The following is an 18,042-nucleotide window of genomic DNA, read 5'->3' as shown; positions in this document are numbered from 1 at the left end:
ATAATTTTCATTTTTGGGTGAACTATCCCTTTAACCATATCCCACCCCAAAATACACCTCTGTGCCCGTATTCACAAAACATTTTATCGTAACACTCAGAGTTCTCCTAAATGGAGGTAGAAGCTAAGAGTAAGGGGGCGGGGTTGACCTCATTGCTATGGATGATGTCAGCATGCTCACTAACTATGCACACAGTGATTGGCTGATAGGGGAGGGGTCTCTGTCAGAGATTTATTCATAGAAATATTGTAGAGCGCAATATTATGTTGTCATTAATTAAACAAGTATATGTTTAGTTAATTGTCAGTCTCTTACATGTGTGCTCCTCATAAACAATTAGCGGATATGCAAATAAACAGCCTTTTAATGAACAATCATGGCTGATAGTAAGGTATGCAAATGCAAACTGGACGCAAGAACAGCTGTTACTTCTTGCCCAACTTGTTAATGAAAACAACAGGTATAATACGTCACGATTAAGGAGAGGCCTTTTTAAAAGTTTATTATCGTCAAACGTTTCTAAAATGTTTCTGTTCTGGCAACAGCCATTTTAGGATAGTTTGTGACTTGGTCTCAGTGACACTACTCCTGACGTTTCACAGATTTTATAGTTTTAGCACTAAAAGGCTTTGTGAAATACTCTTAGAGCGAAAAATGTGGAAGTCTTAAATTTAGGACTGACACGCCCATTATTTTTAAGATTTTCTCCTAAATCGGTAAGTTATGAGTTACTTTTAGCCTTAATGTTTTGTGAATATGGGCCCTGATATATACTCCAGGCCAGAGATCTCAGATTCTGAAGTTGTGTGTTCTTTAAAATCATGTGTGTGAGCTTGTATGTTGTTGATGAACCAATGGTTAAAGCCATAGACATGCATATTTAAAATGATTAATGACAGGTACTGCATCTGCCTTTGCTTCTTGTGGCCAACCATTCTAAACAGGAAGTGAGGTGGCACAAATGGGGGTGAGAAGAGAGACAGTTTTTGACCTACATGGGAAAATACCCTGAGCTGTCCTTTTAACTGTCTTCTTTCTAATAAATATCAAGTTTTTAGCATCAAATACCCTGGTTGTATTTCACTAAAAGAACAACAAAAAATATTGGTATGTCAGACATGGTTCTAATTTTTGTAACTGATAAAAGATGTCAATGTCAAACCAAAGTTCAGGCCATCAAAACAGGCAATTAAAACAGGGATCGATTCCCAGGGGAACATGTTAGGTACAAAAAAATGTTAGCCTGAATGCACTAAGTCGCTTTGGATAAAAGCGTCTGCTAAATGCATAAATGTAAATCTTATGTGGTATTATATTTGTCAGACTCTCAGGGAACAAGGTTGGCTGATAACTTGAGGACAGTTCCTCCAGGCTTCACAGCATACGTGGACCCTCCTCAGCAGTCTCCTAAACAGCAGATACAGAAAGTCTCTAAGAAAGTTGAAACAAAGGCACTGTCATAGTTCTCGAGGCCTAAAATGTTTCAAATATATAGGCTTCTATGTAATCCTCAGTGCCAAGAGTCGGTCTGAGTAAAACTATTCATGAAAAAGATGAAAGCTTGAATGAACAGAAATCAGTCCTCAGTACTCAGCCAAGGTAGGCTATAAGAAACTTCCCCTCTTTCACCATAAAATAACAAAGTAATGTGGCAAGGCCCTCTACTGGTAAAGTCACTTCTACACACAAAAAAGGGAAGAGGCCAAGAAATTATTTTATTGGCTTTATTTGCAGTAAAATAGATACATTGAAATATCTTATTTCTATATAGCATGGTAAATTATGCCATTAAAAAGGACGCTACCATACATTCCCCCAAAACACTGAACAGGACTAACTGTATTCACAAGGCCCATTAATGTCTTGTCCATAATCAGTCTCAGATACAGCTAAACAGAAAAAAATTGCATAAAAACAAACATAAATCAACGGCTATAAGGGCAGCAAACCAGAACATTAAAAGTTCTGTCGCAAGTCTTTGGCCCTTCATTCAGATTAGTGAAACAATTTTCCACGTTGACTGAAGTGCAGGGAGAGGGACGGACAAAACCCATCACCATCTCCAGAGATTAGACTCCTTCCATTACAGACTGAGAGGGCAGTAGTGAGCAAAGCCACAAAAACAACTGCACTCGGTGCGTCCAGCATATTAGTCTTACGTATTAAGGGTGAAGACATGATTGTACAGGAGGCTCTAGAGTAGATCTGTGTGTGCATGTGTCCAACTATTTACAATAGTACAAACAGAACGGCAAAAAAGGCAGAGATGGCACTGGAAGAACTTAACTCACTTGCTGCAATTCATTGATGTGAAGCAGAAAGTGTGTGTGTGTGTGTGAGAGAGAGAGAGAGAGAGAGATCAAACAATCAGCCTCCTGAGTGATGCTAGCAGTGTCCATTCTCTACCGAATTTGGTTGGCTCGCTGGCTGGCTTCATCAGTGTGAGCAATATTCATATCAGCCTGGGAAAAATATATTTTATATAAAATATCTTATTTATATATCTTAATTACAGTTTAAAAACAATAATGTTAATATAAATAAAAAATAATATTTTCACAGGTCTACTTCATTAGAAGCCTAGTTGTTTGCTGGTGTAGATTTACCTTATCAGTGATGCGGTCAATGGATTTGTTCTGTTTGTCAATCTCATTGCCCATATCCAAGGCCAAAGTCTTGAGATTCTCGATGATGCTGCCCACCTGCCCCAGATTCTCCTCCATCTCATCTTCTCGCGCGTCATTTGTAACTCTTTCGGGAAAGCAGAAATATCAATAAAGCATAGAGTACATCTTTATTATAAACAGAATACACTTGAGAACAAATTATTGTAACAAGCACTTTTTGCTTAAGGTGACTCATCTAAATAGTAATATTCAGAAGTATGTATCAGTTTTAAAAAAATGACCACATACATGTGGAGTTAAATTGCAGATGCTTCAGCCACCAAAAATATTTAATTTGGCAGGGCAAAGACAACTTATCCTTATAATAGCTAAATGCATTTAAACAGAGAACAAGACTGTAGCTTATTCTAGCTCAAGAACTGCCTGCATAGACAGGAATTCACCATCTGATTAAGCAAAATGACCAATGTTCATGTTTTGCCATCTGATATTGATACATCACTTGAATTTCTTCACTTGAATTGAAGACCTTTAAGGCCACATCTGCAAGCATATGGGTATATATATAAACTGACAGCTTATGCCATATGGCAATGCATAACACAAATCTCCAGCTTACTTCATCTATGAGAGCTAGATTCTGTTACTCTCAGTGCTATTTTCCCCTTACCTCTTGATGTAGGGGCCGGTGGGGGCCGCTGACCCAGCAGAAACAGCCTGCCCATTGCGAACAGCAGTCGGTTGGATGGATACCACCTTCTGCTTGCTTTCCTTTGCTTTTTTCCTTTGCTTTTTTCCTTTGCTTTTTTCTCCAGTCACTCTTGGGGGACTTCAGTCTGAAAGAGAATCCATTCAAATCCAAAGGAATTTGACATCAAACACAAGCACTGAGGTGAAAACCTAAAGCTAAATGTGCTAATTTAGTTAATTTTCCTTGTTGAAAAGTTCAGATTAGACTAGCATGGCTAAATTGGCTTATGCTGGTTAGTGTTGTTTTAAGGCTGATCAAATGGTGCAGCACAGCTAGTCTTTTCACCAGCAAAATACATCTGATGATGCCATTCTACCAGCATAGTATTTCCAGTGAAGCTGGTAGACCAAGAAGGTCCCCAAGAAGCCCTGGCCCTCTGATTGAAAAGCTCTGATGTAGCCTATACAGTATTATACCCCAGTGCCTTACTTTTTAATTGTTGTAATCCCAAAGGAAACTTCAGATATATAACTCATTGTCATACAGAAGATAATGCTCTAGCCAACCTGTTACATGGGCACAAACACAGGCCGCAGCATTTGGACAGTTCATTCAGGTTTTTTCGAGCTTGTTTCATGTCCTGACTGATCTGGTCCATTTCCCGATCCACATTCTTTAGTTGTTCTAATACAGAGAAAAAGACAATAGAGGTGTGGCAGTCACATTAACAAAATTTCTGCTAAATTTCTCAGACAAAAAAGTAGTATATCTCTCTCACACAGAGATCACCTTCCAACCAAACAGCTTTCTGTTGGTCAACACAGCAAATTCACATGACCAACCTGAACCCAGAGTGAAATCTACTGTATGTTGGTAAATTTTGGCAGAAATTACTGTATTTCAAACATGAAATTTCACCAAGCAATGGCAAATGTGACTGCAGCTTAAGAGAGACTTCATGGCTAGTTTCTCTCCTTTGTACCCTAAACAACATCCAAATAGATCTATAGCATGTGAACAGGCCTCCAAATTGTGGGATATTGAGGTAGACATCAGAAATCAGGAGTATTGAGAAAAAGGACTCACCTCCCTGCTCTTCTAGCATAGTCATTGTTTTGACCCCAACATTCAAACTCTGCAAAAACACACATGCTTCAAGTTCAACTCAAAGCAGTGAGAAAATGACGGCAGTGTTTTTGCATGATAAATGAAGACAATGTTTTAAGGAGCACTCATGTGTCATTGGTTAAACTGGTTAAAATAAGACCTCTTACCTCTTCTGTCATTTGTAACATCCGTCTAGTGCTTTCAAGTGACTGACAAACAAATATAAAGTTAGTAAAAAATTTTTTAATGAAAATAATTGTGACTTATTTTTTATCACAATTCTGCTATCAGAACTTCTAATAGAATTCTACACAATTTTCTCACAATTCTGTTATCAGATATCAGAATTGTCACAATTAAAAAATTAAATAAAAAAGGCTGAATTGCTGGGTGTTAGCTGAGAAAAATAATTGTAAAATAAAAGTCGCAATTACCTTTTTTTTTTTTTTTTAGTCTGTGACAGAATAAAGATTTAGAGAAAAAAATTTAATTTTGAGTTTTTTTCATGATGGGAATAAGCTTCCATACATATTACTTTAATTACTTTAAGTTCTGCTTGCACACAAATAGGACAAAAGTATGTATTTAATATTTCAGATGAATGAAGAGTGAATGCAGACTGATACTTCTCATAAACTATGGTTGAACAAAACTATTTCTACACTTCTCACTAAACCATTTGACCTGGAAAATAACTAGATGGTGAAAAATCAGTATTTTTATTTTCAGAAATGAAAGATTGTTGCTTTTATATGAGCTGGGAATTTTACAGGAACTTGAAAACAGCAACTAATAAAAGAACAAGAAGGATTCGTCTCATCTTCTTAGACATCCTTGTGGAATCAAATTACAAACTTACCTCATTTGTTACATCGTTGGCTTTGATTTTCATCTCCTCCACTGACATGTCTGCCATTCTGCTGAACTCGGAGAAAAGTGTAAGTTAAATTTGAGATGATACATTTGGATATAAACAAAGATTGCCACAGAAATCCCTTGAAGTATCTCTACCCTAAGTTTCATGTGAACATACATGACAATTATAATGAGAAGAGAGAAGAAAAAAAAAAATAGACTCTAAATCAGGCATTATAACTATACAAACCAATACGCATCAGGGTGTGGTTTATTCAAAATGTGATTCCTATTTCAGTAACAATCAGTTCAACTTGATTCAAGTCCCACTACTAAGCTATTAAACAGCAGAATTTCAGCAAAAGAAAAAGTGAGGAGTGTCTACAAATTACATTAGAATATTTAGCTACTTTTATTATATTTAGCTCTTTTAGTTCCTGTAAGTTTATGTTTACTTACTCTCAAAATGCTCCAGTTCTGAGTGTTGTCATCATTCAGTTGTACATGTTAAAGTTTCCTCTTCGCATCACAAAAATCCCTGAGAGAGGTGTGGGTGCACATAAAGAAGAAAGCGTGTATTTACTCTTCTTTGTTATAACTTCTCATTAGTGACGCAGTCAGGAAGGGGCTGTTGAAGGTACTTGCCCACCCCTCAACCACATCCCACCTCAAAATACACCTCTGTTATTTACTTTTGTATTTTCTTCAAAATCATGTGTGTGAATTTGTATGTTGATGAACCAATGGTTGAAGCCCTAGTTACATATGTAAAATTATTAGATGATGACAGGTATTGCACCTGCCTTTGCTACTTCTTGTTGGCAACCATTCTAAACAGGAAGTGAGATGGCAGAGGTTGGTTGGAAGAGAGACAGTTTTTGACCTACATGGGAAAACACCCTGAGCTGTCCATTATGATTTTTTTTTCTTCTTTCTTATATACAGTGGTGACCAAAATGATTAAAACACTAATATTTTCACCAGCTAAAAATGGTTTTAAGTCAGTTATTTCTATCTTTTGCTGTAGTGTGTGAGTAGGAAATATCAGTTTCCATTTCCAAACATTCATTTTGCCATTAATTGTAATAATCCAGTGAGATTTTTGTCTGCACAAGGAGTCTGACAACAGCCAGAGATCTGATCTCACCATCATTCAGTTTGTCTGGAATGACATGAAGAAACAGAACAAACTGAGACAGACTAAATCCAGAAGAACTGTGGAAATGTCTCCAAGATGCTTCAAGAAACCTACCTGTTTTAGGCACTTGTAAAAATGCTGTAAAATGAGGATGCTGTCAAAAATAATGTCATAAATAGATTTTCTTTATCCATTAACTTCTATTAACTAAATTAAATCAACATTTGGTGTGACCATCCTTTGTGTTTAAAGCAGCTTTTATCCTCAGCGCATTTGCAGGTAGGTTTCTTGAAGCATCGTGGAGACGTTTCCACAGTTCTTCTGGTTTTAGTTTTTCTCAGTTTGTTCTGTTTCTTCAAGTCATTCCAAACAGACTGGATGATCATGATGAGATCTCTGTGTGGAGCACTGAGCACTGGCTGTTGTCAGACTCCATGTGCAAACAAAAATCTCACAATTAATGGCCAAATGAATATTTGGAAATGTAAACCAATATTTCCTACTCACACACTACAGCAAAATATAGAAATAACTGACTTAAATCCATTTTAGCTGTTGAAAATACTAGTGTTCTAATAATTTTGGCCACCACTGTATATCTGTACTTGTTCATACTTGTTGGGAGTAGCATCAGATACTCTGGGTGTATCTCACTGAAAGAAAACAAGCCTTTATACCAGCAAAAAAAATATTGGTACGTCATATTGACTTTGGTTCTAAATTTTATAAATGATAAAAGATCTCAACGCCAAACCAAAGTTCAGGCAATCACAACGGGGAACTAAACCAGGGAGATGAAGGGAATCCTCTGTCTCTTATCTGTAGTCTGTATGCTGAATTTTCCTTAGATTGTGTTTTTATCATCCTATGTGGTATTAGATTTGTCAGACTCTCAGGGAACAAGGCTGGCTGATAACTTGAGGACAGTTCCTCCAGGCTTCACAACAGTCTTCTAAACAACAGTCACAGAAAGTCTCGAAGGGAGTTGAAACAAAGGCACTGTCCTAATTCTTGAGGCCTCAAATGATTCAAATAACGAGGCTACTATGTAATCCTCCTGAGGAAGATCAGAAAAGAGTCAGTCCAAGTAATACTATCCATGAAAAAGATGAAACCTGGAATTAACAGAAAACAGTCTTCAGCACTCAGCAATGGTTGGCTAAGAAAGACCATACAGACATTAGATTTCTTTTAAAAGAGTGTCTTTGAAAAAGTTTAAAATAATGTTGTTATAAATACTTATCTTATATGTGCTAAAGGAATAATATTTGCTATACTGGCAGCAGAGATATTAGCAGGCATTCAAGCACAAAATTATTGTTCTTTTAATTTTGCCATTCCAAACACTTTTGTTACAATGCATCTTTTTTTCATAAATAGTGAGAGCTTGTCATTAAGTGGTCAATTCCAGTCATTCCAGTAGAAACCCACGTATAGGGATTTCTTGAGGTCAAACTTTTTCTCCATACAGATTTCGGATTGGGTTCAAGACTTTGACACAAATTTGTTGCATTGCCTTAAGAAATCTGCTAGGTTAGACCTTGTTGCAAAATTAACCATATTTAATTTCACCTTAAAATAACAAAGTAATGTGGCAGCGCCCTCTACTGGTACAGTCACTTCTACACACAAAAAAGGGAAAAAGCCAAGGATCGATTATACTGACTTTATTAGCAGTAAAATAGATATACTGAAATGTCCTATTTCTATATAGCATGGTAAAGTATGCCATTAAAATGGACGCTACCATACAATTCCCCCAAAAAACTGAACAGGAACAACTGTATTCACAAGGCCCATTAATGTCTTAAGATAATTAAATATGAGTATAATCAGTCTCAGATACAGCTAAACAGAAAAAACTAACATAAAAACCAAACATTACATCATTAGCCCAAACATACATCAACGGTTATAAGGGCAGCAAACCAGAACAATAAAAAAAATGTCATAAGTCTTTGACCTTCATTCAGATTAGTGAAACAATTTTCCATGTCGACTGAAGTGCAGGGAGAGGGACGGACAAAACCCATCATCATCTCCAGAGATTAGACTCCTTCCATTACAGACTGAGAGCGCAGTAGTGAGCAAAACCACAAAACCAACTGCACTCGGTGCGTCCAGCATATTAGTCTTACGTATTAAGGGTGAAGACATGATTGTACAGGAGGCTCTAGAATAGATCTGTGTGTGCATGTGTCCAACTATTTACAATAGTACAAACAGAACGGCAAAAAAAGCAGAGAGATGGCACTGGAAGAACTTAACTCACTTGCTGCAATTCATTGCTGTGAAGCAGAAAGTGTTTGTGTGTGTGAGAGAGAGAGAGAGAGAGAGAGAGAGAGAGAGAGATCAAACAATCAGGCTCCTGAGTGATGCTAGCAGTGTCCATTCTCTACAGAAGTTTGTTGGCTCGCTGGTTGGCTTCATCAATCCGAGCTTTATTCATATCAGCCTGGGAAAAAAAAATAAAAAATTATACAAAACATATCTTAAATTGTTTAAGGACAATAATGATCATTTAAATAAATAAATATTAATATTTGCACAGGTCTACTTCATTAGATGCCTAGTTGTTTGACGGTGTAGATTTACCTTATCAGTGATGCGGTCAATGGATTTGTTCTGTTTGTCAATCTCATTGCCCATATCCAAGGCCAAAGTCTTGAGATTCTTGACGATGCTGCCCACCTGCCCCAGATTCTCCTCCATCTCATCTTCTCGCGCGTCATTTGTAACTTTTGAGAAAGCAGAAATATCAACAAAGCATACAGTATATACACAGAATATACCTCAAGACACAATACTGTAAAAAGCACTTTTTGCTAATCTAAATTAATATTCAGAAGTATGATCCAGTTGTAAAGATCTAAAAATAAAATTACCACATACATGTGGTGTCAAATTGCAGATGATTCAGCCACCAAAAATATTTAATTTGGCAGGGCAAAGACAACTTATCCTAATAATAGCTAAATGCTATCAAACAGAGAACAAGACTGTAGCTTATTCTAGCTGAAGAACTGCCTGCATAGACAGGAATTCACCATCTGATTAAGCAAAATGACCAATGTTCATGTTTTGCCATCTGATATTGACTGACTGGCATGCAACAAAGTGGAAGCTTATTCAAATGATGTCGCAACAGTCTGGCTCCACAAATTTGTACAGTAAAACCACAGAAATGAGAAGAAAGCGTGGCTTTAATGTCAGATTTTATCATCTATTTCAAGGACATGAAGCTTAACATATGGTTTTCATTTACTTGCTTTAAACAATTGATTCAAATCAAAGATTTAAGTCTGAAACTGGATGAAATGCTATTATTTAATGCTGTTTTTCCCCTCACCTCTTAATGTAGGGGCCAGATGCGCCCCCTGACCCACTCGAAACAGCTTGTCCATTGCGAACAGCAGTGGGTTGGTTGGATACAATGCCGCCCTCTTTTCCCTCTATGCCGGAGTTGTCACTACCTGTGCCCCAAGTCTTCTTATATCTCCCATCATGCTCAATAGACGTCACTCTAAAAGAAAAGAGGTTTTTATTACTCTCATTTACTCCCGAAAGAACTTATGACAATTCATTTCATTTCAGTAAATGCAAAGAGAAGCCCCCACAAAAATACTACTGAATTTGGTATTTCATGATACAACATAATGGAGATTATTTTAAATCCAGGAGTTTGGAAGTGGAGTTATGATAGCGAACCTGTCACATGGGCACACACACAAGCCACAGCATTTGGACAGATCAGTCAGGTTCTTCTCAGCATGCCTCATGTCCTGATTGATCTGGTCCATTCCTTGCTCGACTCGCCTCAGTTGCTCTAATCAAGACAGAATGAAGCAGGTTTCAACAATAAAATGAGCCAGAATCTCCTAAACAAAGTTTTTATAGAGTAAAGCAATGATATATTGTTGAGTAACAAAGTAGGTTTCAGGAATGAGGAGGAATGGAATGATGCAGTCACTTACCTCCCTGCTCATCCAGCACGGTCATTGTTTTGACACCCGTCTCCCGGCTCTGAAAATATACAAATGCTTATATCAAGATACATATCTCAAATTCAAATGAGCAAATGCAGATAGCTCTAGACATGCTGAACCTGCACATCAAATAACAGTAACATGTTTCTCAAGCCTCCAGGATTCAATGGAAATCTTACCTCCTCTGCCATCTGTAGCATCCGCCTAGTGCTTTCAAGTGACTGAAAGAAACAAAACGCACATATTCAAAAGGCAGTCAAATCATTACGGTAATTTGACACAGCACCTATTCTGTTGAACATTAATTTGAGTTCTGCATGCAAACATCAAACAAAACAATGCACAATGAACATTTCAGTGCGACCCTGGACCACAAAACCAGTCATAAGGTTTAATTTTTTTTAATTTTGACCATAAACTTTCCATTGATGTATGGTTTGTTAGGATAGGACAATATTTGAAAATCTGGAATCTGAGGGTGCAAAAAAAAAATCTAAATAATGAGAAAATCGCCTTTAAAGTGGTCCAAATGAAGTTCTTAGCAATGCATATTACTAATCAAAAATTAATTTTTGATATATTTAGAGTCAGAAATTTACAAAATATCTTTATGGAACAGGATCTTTACTTAATGTCCTAATGATTTTTGGCATAAAAGACAAATCAATAATTTTGACCCATACAATGTATTTTTGGCTATTGCTACAAATATACCCCAGCGAATTAAGACTGCTTTTGTGGTCCAGGGTCACAAATTGTCCGTAATGTGAAAAGCCTTGATAATGCTATGAAACCATGCATGGAACACAAGATATACACAGGAACACAATGGTAAGGAATAGCTGTGAAAAAAATGTGTGAAACTTTTCCAGCTATGGCTATTAATCCACTTTTGACCAGGGATCTTATATTCTTAGGGTGGTTAAACACTAATGGTACAATCAAAGTAAAAAAACATGTAATGTCAGAATGAAAAAGTGCGTGGGGGGTTCGTGGATCTCTAGTTTACCCCCAGTCACCCATGCTGTGGTGCATGAGCACAGTGTCCCCTTCATGCTATAGTCTACAGCACACAGGCTCATGTGAGTCCCTTCAGAGGCAGCGAGAAGGAGAAAGAGAAAGAAACAAACAAAGTTATAAGTTATAAGTTATAAGTAAAGCAAGAAAAGAATGTTATTATTATCTGGCAATATTAGTAGCACAGAAAATAGCAAAATCAACAAGACATGAGGAAATTTTTAAAACTGTTAGTGCAAGAAAAGTATTATAAGGTTAAAAAAATAGAGCAATAAAATTGTGAGTAAAAGAGAAAAAGACTTTGCTGTCACAAACAACGAGAGGGCACATATACTAAATCACATCCATTTAAAACAAAACAAATTACTTTGGTATATCGTTATAGTAATAGATGACAAGTATACCTCATCTGTAACTTGGTTGGCTCTCAATGTGATGTCCTCCACTGTCATGTCTGCCATCTTGCTGGTGTCCAAGTTTGCCGCCCCTCCTGTGGCCTTAAGCTCTACGCTCTGGGGTCTGGAGGTCAGAGGTCAAAGTTCAGAAGCCATTCATACCCACACAAACAAAGGTACCCACAGAAAAAGCTTTCCCATGGAAATTTACCACCAAGGAAATATTATCATTCATCAATACTCAGCCTCATGTTGCTCAAATGACTCCATTAAGTACTTACAGAAGGAGTCCATACAACTCATTCGCTAATTTTCCAATTTCTGAAAGTCTTACATACCAAAGCGTGACTTTTAACTGCAACTTCTGTGACACAAGGCTGAGTACATGACAAAATTGTGGGTGAGAAAGTCCAAATATATAATGAAAATAAAGAAATTCAGCATGAAAAGATTAAGGGTTTTAAGATTAATGACAAATTCAATAAAATGTGTAACACCTAAGAGAACACCAAGAGGTCATAAACAGCACAGACAACACTTTTGCTCAGCGCTGATAATACGCCCACTGTCAACAATGGTGTGAGATGGGTGTGAGAGAGATAAAAGAAGTGTGATGTTTCTATCAAGCTTTTGTGGATGACATGTTCGACATAACATACATTCCATTATGGCATACATTTCATTGCAAAGAACCCTGAAGAGCAAAAATACTCATAAAACATTCATGAATAAACACATACTGAGGACACTACAAGTCAATTATCGACTAGCATATAACTGTCACAGCTTACAGTATAAATCTCACATGCACTGTAGTAAGACTGCGGTAAAGAGACTAATAACGTGCTTATGAGTGTGTAACAGGCCTGTCTGCACAGGAAACAGATCTCATAGATCTTTTCCTTCATTTCTGCAGCCTTTTCCTGTTCCAAATTCCATTAAGGTAGATGCAAATCCACAAACGCAAATGTAGTAGAATATTTCATCTGAAATGTTTCACTTATGTTGTTTCAGACCCATATGACTTAATTTCTTCTGTCTAGCACAAAAACACAAAAGATGCAATTTAAGACTTAGGCAAATTCTGCCTTACGACTGCCTTTGTGAAAGTCATTCAGGTTTGGCACAACATGAGGGTGAACAAATAACAGAATTGTAATTTTTTGGGGTAAACTATCTACTTAAATTCACTTCTTTTCAAGAGTGTTTTAAGGGGATTAACACGGCCCTGAACAACACGTTACTGACTCCATTGAGCAGTCCATCCATCAGAACGCGTTTTTAAGAAATATGCATTTCCAGTTTGTCAACAAAAACCGGTTCCTCAAGGTAAAGTCATTACGTCATGTCTCTCACACTATTTTCACTGTATTCTGCATCAGACAGACTATAAACAGTACTATCTGGACCTGCATTATGTTCATATGGGATTAAAACTACAGAATGACTCCTCTATATATGAAGAACTGACAAATCCTCCGAACCAACATTCAGGAAACCATACATATTGTTTCTTAAACAGACAATCTGATCTTATCAGAGAGTATATACACCATTGCAATAATGCTTAATGCTGCTGATTCCAAGATGTACGGTTTACACCCAACGCCAGAAGGAAAGAGCACAATTTTGCCAGGTAACGTTAACATTAACGTTAAATAAAGAATGTTAGTACTTTACTGTGAAAGTGGAAAAGTCTCCAAGATCCCAACACCACTACTTACTGACCGGTTTTTTTTTTACTTACTGTTTACTCATGATGTTTCGCGGTGTTCTGTAGCGTTACTGATAAAATGTGTTTGATTATTTAAGACAGAAGTTTCAGTTCCGCTTTGGGGAAGTAGAAACGCATTAACATCCTCTTGTTTTGAAACACGTTACTGGACGTTCATTCGCTCGCTACTTACTGAGGTTGATTCCAGGACAGGAGACGGACAAGACTGTAATCGATCGGGTTAAGTCTTTAGAGAGTGTTTATTGTTCGCGCTGATCCAAACTCTTTCCGAAATTCCTTCAGACAGATTATGACTGGTGCACACTACGCATGTGCGGTCATAGGACAGGTGACTAGGTGCGCATGCGTCAAAGAGAAGCGAGTATTAATAGAAAAGATCATTCTCAACAACTCTAGAAAAGATGTTGGATGGGGTGAAGAGTTTATAAGAGGTAGTTAACAATTTAATAGATCACCCAAAAATAGAAGAAGACACAAACAAACAAACAAATGGTTTGTCCTTATTACTACGATTATTAATACTTAGTCCCTGTATAAAAATAAAATCGGAAGAGACGTTGTCTATTTCTGGTGAATCAATAATGTAATGCATAATTCTATAAGTAATCTATAAGTAATGATTTTTTTTTTAAATACATAACATTAAATTGGTCCACTGTAGCGAGTGGCTCTCTGTAACTGGTTTATACAATATTTCAAAATAACTAAACAGCCAGACTTCCATTTCAAACTGGATTAAACAAAAATGTTCATTGATAAATAATAATAATAATAAAAATCTTTGTACGTTGTAACTGTTTTTGACAGCCGCTTCGGTTTACTAACAGAACAGTGTGTGCTGATAACACCACGATGACGTGTAAATCCCGGAAGTGCCATTTGTAAACTTGCGGGTCAGCTGTATCAACTTTAGAGCAGCCTAATCTCATCGAGAATGTCTTTCAGAGGGGATAATATTTCAGTCTAAACACTGGAGTCTTCTTTTGTGCGGTAAAATTATACGTATGATACAATGCATGTGTTACTACATGAATACTAGTAGGCATGTTTTCTCACGACTCAGCGTCGCACCTTGACTCGCTCGCATATTATTTACATGCTGCGTGACTGAAAAATGATTAGAAACGCTTGTTAACACTGTTTAATATACCAGACAGTGTTTATATGAAGTTTGATTGCCAGTGTTTAATATTTTGTCGCCTGCTCATCACGAATAAAACGTATATATATATATATATATATATATATATATATATATATATATATATATATATATATATAAAATTGTAGTGTAATCGCGGATTAGAGGTTCCAACCAGAGTCAGGGGCCCGCTAGGGGGCCTCAGCAAACTTCAGTGGAGGCTACAAAATTAAGTTAAAAATTCAATTTATCTAGATTTATTTAACTTAATAATTGTATTACAAAATCTCACTTCATTACAATACTATATCCTGCTAAAAAATAAGTCAAAATGTCAAAACAAACAAACAAACGGTTTTTATAGAGCCAAACATACAGTACTTGATACGACTCGAGTCACACAACTAATTGTGGTTCATTATTGTAATCTGTAAACACCCCAAGTTTCTAGTAATAAAAATTTTGGAAATATATTGGCCTACATGAGAGACTTGTAAATGTTGCTTTAAACTGGAGCTTGCAGGTGATCATCAAATATGTTTTTTTTTTTTTTTTTTTTTTTTATTGTAAACTCAAATCACTTTAAGCTTTTCAGTTTTCTCTGCTCATAAGTACTGTTTTACTCTGTAGATAATTTGGATGACACAATGGAAGAAAAAATTAAGAAACGTAAAATCCCCAAACCATCTTCCAAGCATCCTCCTCCCCCAGTCACTGCACGAAAAACAACATCCAGCAGCAGATCGTTCGCTGTTGGTGGTAAGGTCACGCACTCCAGTCAGAGGACAAAGTATCGCAGGTGAGCATCATCTATCATCATATTAAATCTGTGTAAGTTATTAAAGTTACAGTTTCATTTTTCAATCTTCATATTTCAGTTCATTTATTTATTTTGTTTTGGGGTTTTAGGGGAGTGCGAGACAAACCGAGGCCTCAGAGTCAGTCGGGGAAGAGTAACCAGTCTGCCCACATCCAGCACTCGTTTCTCACAGACGTGTCTGATGTTCAGGAGATGGAGAAGGGGCTGCTCAGCCTTCTTAATGACTTCCACTCTGGAAAATTACAAGCCTTTGGTAAGCTCCTACAGTACAGTACAGCTACATTAAAGTGTGTTTACAGTTTTGATTCAAATTAAAATCTTCTCTGAATCAGGCAACGAGTGCTCCATTGATCAGATGGAGCATGTGAGAGAAATGCAGGAAACACTGGCTTGTCTGCATTTTGACCTGTATGGAGAAGTGGATAAACTGCCAGAAGACCAGATGAAGTCCGCTTATGACACTAACATGGATAAACTGTTATTAAATGTAAGCAGAGCAATATTAAATATTTAGTCACAAATCCACAAATCTATGAGTTCTTTCATGTAATTATCCAGACAATCTAATGAAGTTCACTTTTTTCCTTTAGTTGGAAGAGTTGAGCTCCTCAATGTATCCTTTTATGGTTTTAGCAGTTATGTTGATGACTTTCAAAAGTGAAAACGTGAAAGTGACGTGACATACAGCCAAGGATGGTGAACCATACTCAGAATTTGTGCTCTGCATTTAACCCATCCAAAGTGCACACACACAGCAGTGAACACACACACACCGTGAACACACACCCGGAGCAGTGAGCAGCCATTTATGCTGCGGCACCCGGGGAGCAGTTGGGGGTTCGGTGCCTTGCTCAAGGGCACCTCAGTCGTGGTATTGCTGGCCCGAGACTTGAACCCACAACCTTAGGATTAGGAGTTAAACTCTCTAACCACTAGGCCACGACTTCTTTCAACTGGATGATGTTATAGGGGTTAAGTTAAAGAAATAGTTCACCCATAAATGAAAATTTGTTAAAAAATTGTTTCTTCATTGGAACAGATTTGGACAAATGTAGCATTACATCACTTGTTCCCCAGTGGATCCTCTGCAGCGAATGGGTACCACCGCTTTTGACCAAAAGTCCATAATAATATTTCCTCCAGTGAAAAAGTGTGAAAAGTAATCCACATGACTCCAGTTCATCAATTAACATGTTTTGAAGCTGAAAAGAGCTGTTTGTTTGTAAGAAACAAATTCATCGAGGCATTTTAACTTTGCACTGTTGCTTCTCGTCAAAATACGAGTCCATAATTTCTGTCTTGAGTCAGACAAGATGATTTTTTTCACTAGTGAATGTAGTTTTATGGATAGTGGACTTGTATTTTAATCAGAAGCAACAGGTTGAAGTTAAAAACCTCTTGATTAATTTATTATAAACACTCATCTTTTTGAGTCACAAGATGTTGTAACAATAACTATTGTGATGAATTGTGATGTTTTATCAGCTGTTTGGACTCTCATTCTGACGGCACCCATTCATTGCAGAAGATCCATTGTTGAGCAAGTGATATAATGCTAAATGTTGCCAAATCTGTTCTAATAAAGAAACAAAGTCAGCTACTTCTTGAATGGCCCGGGGGTGAGTCAATTTTTAGCAAATTAATTTTTTTTTGGGTGAACTATTCATTTAAAATTGTTTTGACATTTTTTTAGTTATGCATATAATTATTTTATGCATACAAGTTGTCAAAAGCAAGTGATTTCTCATATGCTTTGAATGAGTATCCTTAACTATAATTCTTTAGACAAAAGCTTAACCTCGCTGACAGTCAAGATGGCCCCAGAACTTCCAGCACATGAACTGCAAAAGCTCTACCATGGAGAACACTGTGTGCATGTTTAGCACAGAAAAGCTGTGGAGAAACACCAGTATTACAGTCATATCAGTGACACTGTGGATCTTAAACTTGTAGAAGTGGTCAGCTTGGCTTGTTTGCACTCTATAGTTTTATAGATATGATATCAAAGAGTAAATCCAAACAGTTGTGATGTAATGCTCACTTATCCTTCTCATGACATCACATGTCACCACAAGAAATATATGTTCATAAGTTAATGTTCGATAACATTGTGACTTCTAATCTTATTTATTAAATGTTGCCTTGGAGTTGTACAATAGCAGCACCTTTGCATTTTCACTAATTCACTTTAACAAGGAACTGACGGGCTCGGTTTGTATTTATTTATGTCCTGTCTCAAGGGAATTAATAGAAAGAAAATGGCAGATATTTTCATCAAGATGTCAGTTTCCTGATACTGTAGAATGAAAGTAAAATAGCATTGTATATTTTTGGTTATAGTCATATTTACATATTTTATTTTGAATTGAAATGTTGGAAATGTAAAGTGTAACATAAGCTGCTTGCTGATTGTTGATTAAACTTTTTATTCATGCTTCTGTCAATAAAGTTCAAGTTGTATTACCCCACATCTGATTTCTCAATTAAGTAGATTAACTGCAGTATTGATATAGTTTACGTATTTTAACAT

At 36.8% G+C, this 18,042-nt stretch overlaps 3 protein-coding genes across 7 annotated transcripts; 1 reads left to right on the top strand and 2 right to left on the bottom strand.

The window, feature by feature from the left end:
* Positions 1 to 1,710: 1,710 nt before the first annotated feature.
* LOC122134435 (synaptosomal-associated protein 23-like) lies at positions 1,711 to 5,350 on the bottom strand. Its single transcript, XM_042742585.1, has 7 exons — positions 5,285 to 5,350; positions 4,593 to 4,634; positions 4,405 to 4,453; positions 3,885 to 4,002; positions 3,298 to 3,447; positions 2,607 to 2,751; positions 1,711 to 2,462 (listed from the first exon to the last, which is right to left on the bottom strand). The coding sequence occupies exons 1-7, from the start codon at positions 5,339 to 5,341 to the stop codon at positions 2,403 to 2,405; spliced, it is 621 nt and encodes a 206-aa protein (XP_042598519.1). The 5' UTR covers positions 5,342 to 5,350; the 3' UTR covers positions 1,711 to 2,402.
* LOC109107051 (synaptosomal-associated protein 23-like) lies at positions 1,711 to 13,884 on the bottom strand. 3 transcript variants are annotated; one of them, XM_042742579.1, is made up of 9 exons: positions 13,564 to 13,884; positions 11,826 to 11,940; positions 10,584 to 10,625; positions 10,393 to 10,441; positions 10,127 to 10,244; positions 9,768 to 9,941; positions 9,014 to 9,158; positions 8,771 to 8,873; positions 1,711 to 2,353 (listed from the first exon to the last, which is right to left on the bottom strand). In XM_042742579.1, exons 1-8 carry the CDS (start codon positions 13,572 to 13,574, stop codon positions 8,814 to 8,816), a joined length of 714 nt encoding a protein of 237 aa, XP_042598513.1. In that variant the 5' UTR covers positions 13,575 to 13,884; the 3' UTR covers positions 1,711 to 2,353; positions 8,771 to 8,813. The 3 variants fall into 3 exon arrangements, with proteins under 3 accessions (XP_042598513.1, XP_042598512.1, XP_042598514.1); XM_042742578.1 differs by lacking the exon at positions 1,711 to 2,353 and having other exon boundaries at positions 8,071 to 8,873; XM_042742580.1 differs by lacking the exon at positions 1,711 to 2,353 and having other exon boundaries at positions 8,071 to 8,873; positions 13,724 to 13,884.
* Positions 13,209 to 17,980, top strand: LOC109107047 (coiled-coil domain-containing protein 28A-like). 3 transcript variants are annotated; one of them, XM_042742581.1, is made up of 6 exons: positions 13,209 to 13,452; positions 15,323 to 15,491; positions 15,602 to 15,765; positions 15,845 to 15,999; positions 16,103 to 16,125; positions 17,298 to 17,980. In XM_042742581.1, exons 1-6 carry the CDS (start codon positions 13,380 to 13,382, stop codon positions 17,350 to 17,352), a joined length of 639 nt encoding a protein of 212 aa, XP_042598515.1. In that variant the 5' UTR covers positions 13,209 to 13,379; the 3' UTR covers positions 17,353 to 17,980. The 3 variants fall into 3 exon arrangements, with proteins under 3 accessions (XP_042598515.1, XP_042598516.1, XP_042598517.1); XM_042742582.1 differs by lacking the exon at positions 13,209 to 13,452 and adding an exon at positions 14,387 to 14,541; XM_042742583.1 differs by lacking the exon at positions 13,209 to 13,452 and adding an exon at positions 14,409 to 14,553.
* Positions 17,981 to 18,042: the final 62 nt, after the last annotated feature.

The sequence above is a fragment of the Cyprinus carpio genome, chromosome B17, assembly GCF_018340385.1.
Source record: "Cyprinus carpio isolate SPL01 chromosome B17, ASM1834038v1, whole genome shotgun sequence".
In the NCBI taxonomy this organism is placed as follows: domain Eukaryota; kingdom Metazoa; phylum Chordata; class Actinopteri; order Cypriniformes; family Cyprinidae; genus Cyprinus; species Cyprinus carpio.
The sequence above is the reverse complement of the archived record's forward strand: the minus strand, read 5'-3'. Positions and strand labels throughout refer to the sequence as shown.

Excerpts from the sequence above, each read along its gene's own strand:
- LOC109107047 (XM_042742581.1), top strand. The coding sequence starts at position 13,380 with ATGCTTAATGCTGCTGATTCCAAGATGTACGGTTTACACCCAACGCCA. Across the intron at positions 13,453-15,322 it reads AAAGAGCACAATTTTGCCAG|ATAATTTGGATGACACAATG; the intron begins GTAACGTTAACA and ends TTTACTCTGTAG. Across the intron at positions 15,766-15,844 it reads TGGAAAATTACAAGCCTTTG|GCAACGAGTGCTCCATTGAT; the intron begins GTAAGCTCCTAC and ends TCTCTGAATCAG.
- LOC109107051 (XM_042742579.1), bottom strand. Across the intron at positions 10,626-11,825 it reads CCAACCAAGTTACAGATGAG|TCACTTGAAAGCACTAGGCG; the intron begins GTATACTTGTCA and ends TGTTTCTTTCAG. Across the intron at positions 10,245-10,392 it reads CGTGCTGGATGAGCAGGGAG|AGCAACTGAGGCGAGTCGAG; the intron begins GTAAGTGACTGC and ends TGTCTTGATTAG.
- LOC122134435 (XM_042742585.1), bottom strand. The coding sequence starts at position 5,341 with ATGGCAGACATGTCAGTGGAGGAGATGAAAATCAAAGCCAACGATGTA. Across the intron at positions 4,003-4,404 it reads TATGCTAGAAGAGCAGGGAG|AACAACTAAAGAATGTGGAT; the intron begins GTGAGTCCTTTT and ends TCTCTGTATTAG. Across the intron at positions 2,752-3,297 it reads ACCGGCCCCTACATCAAGAG|AGTTACAAATGACGCGCGAG; the intron begins GTAAGGGGAAAA and ends CTTTCCCGAAAG.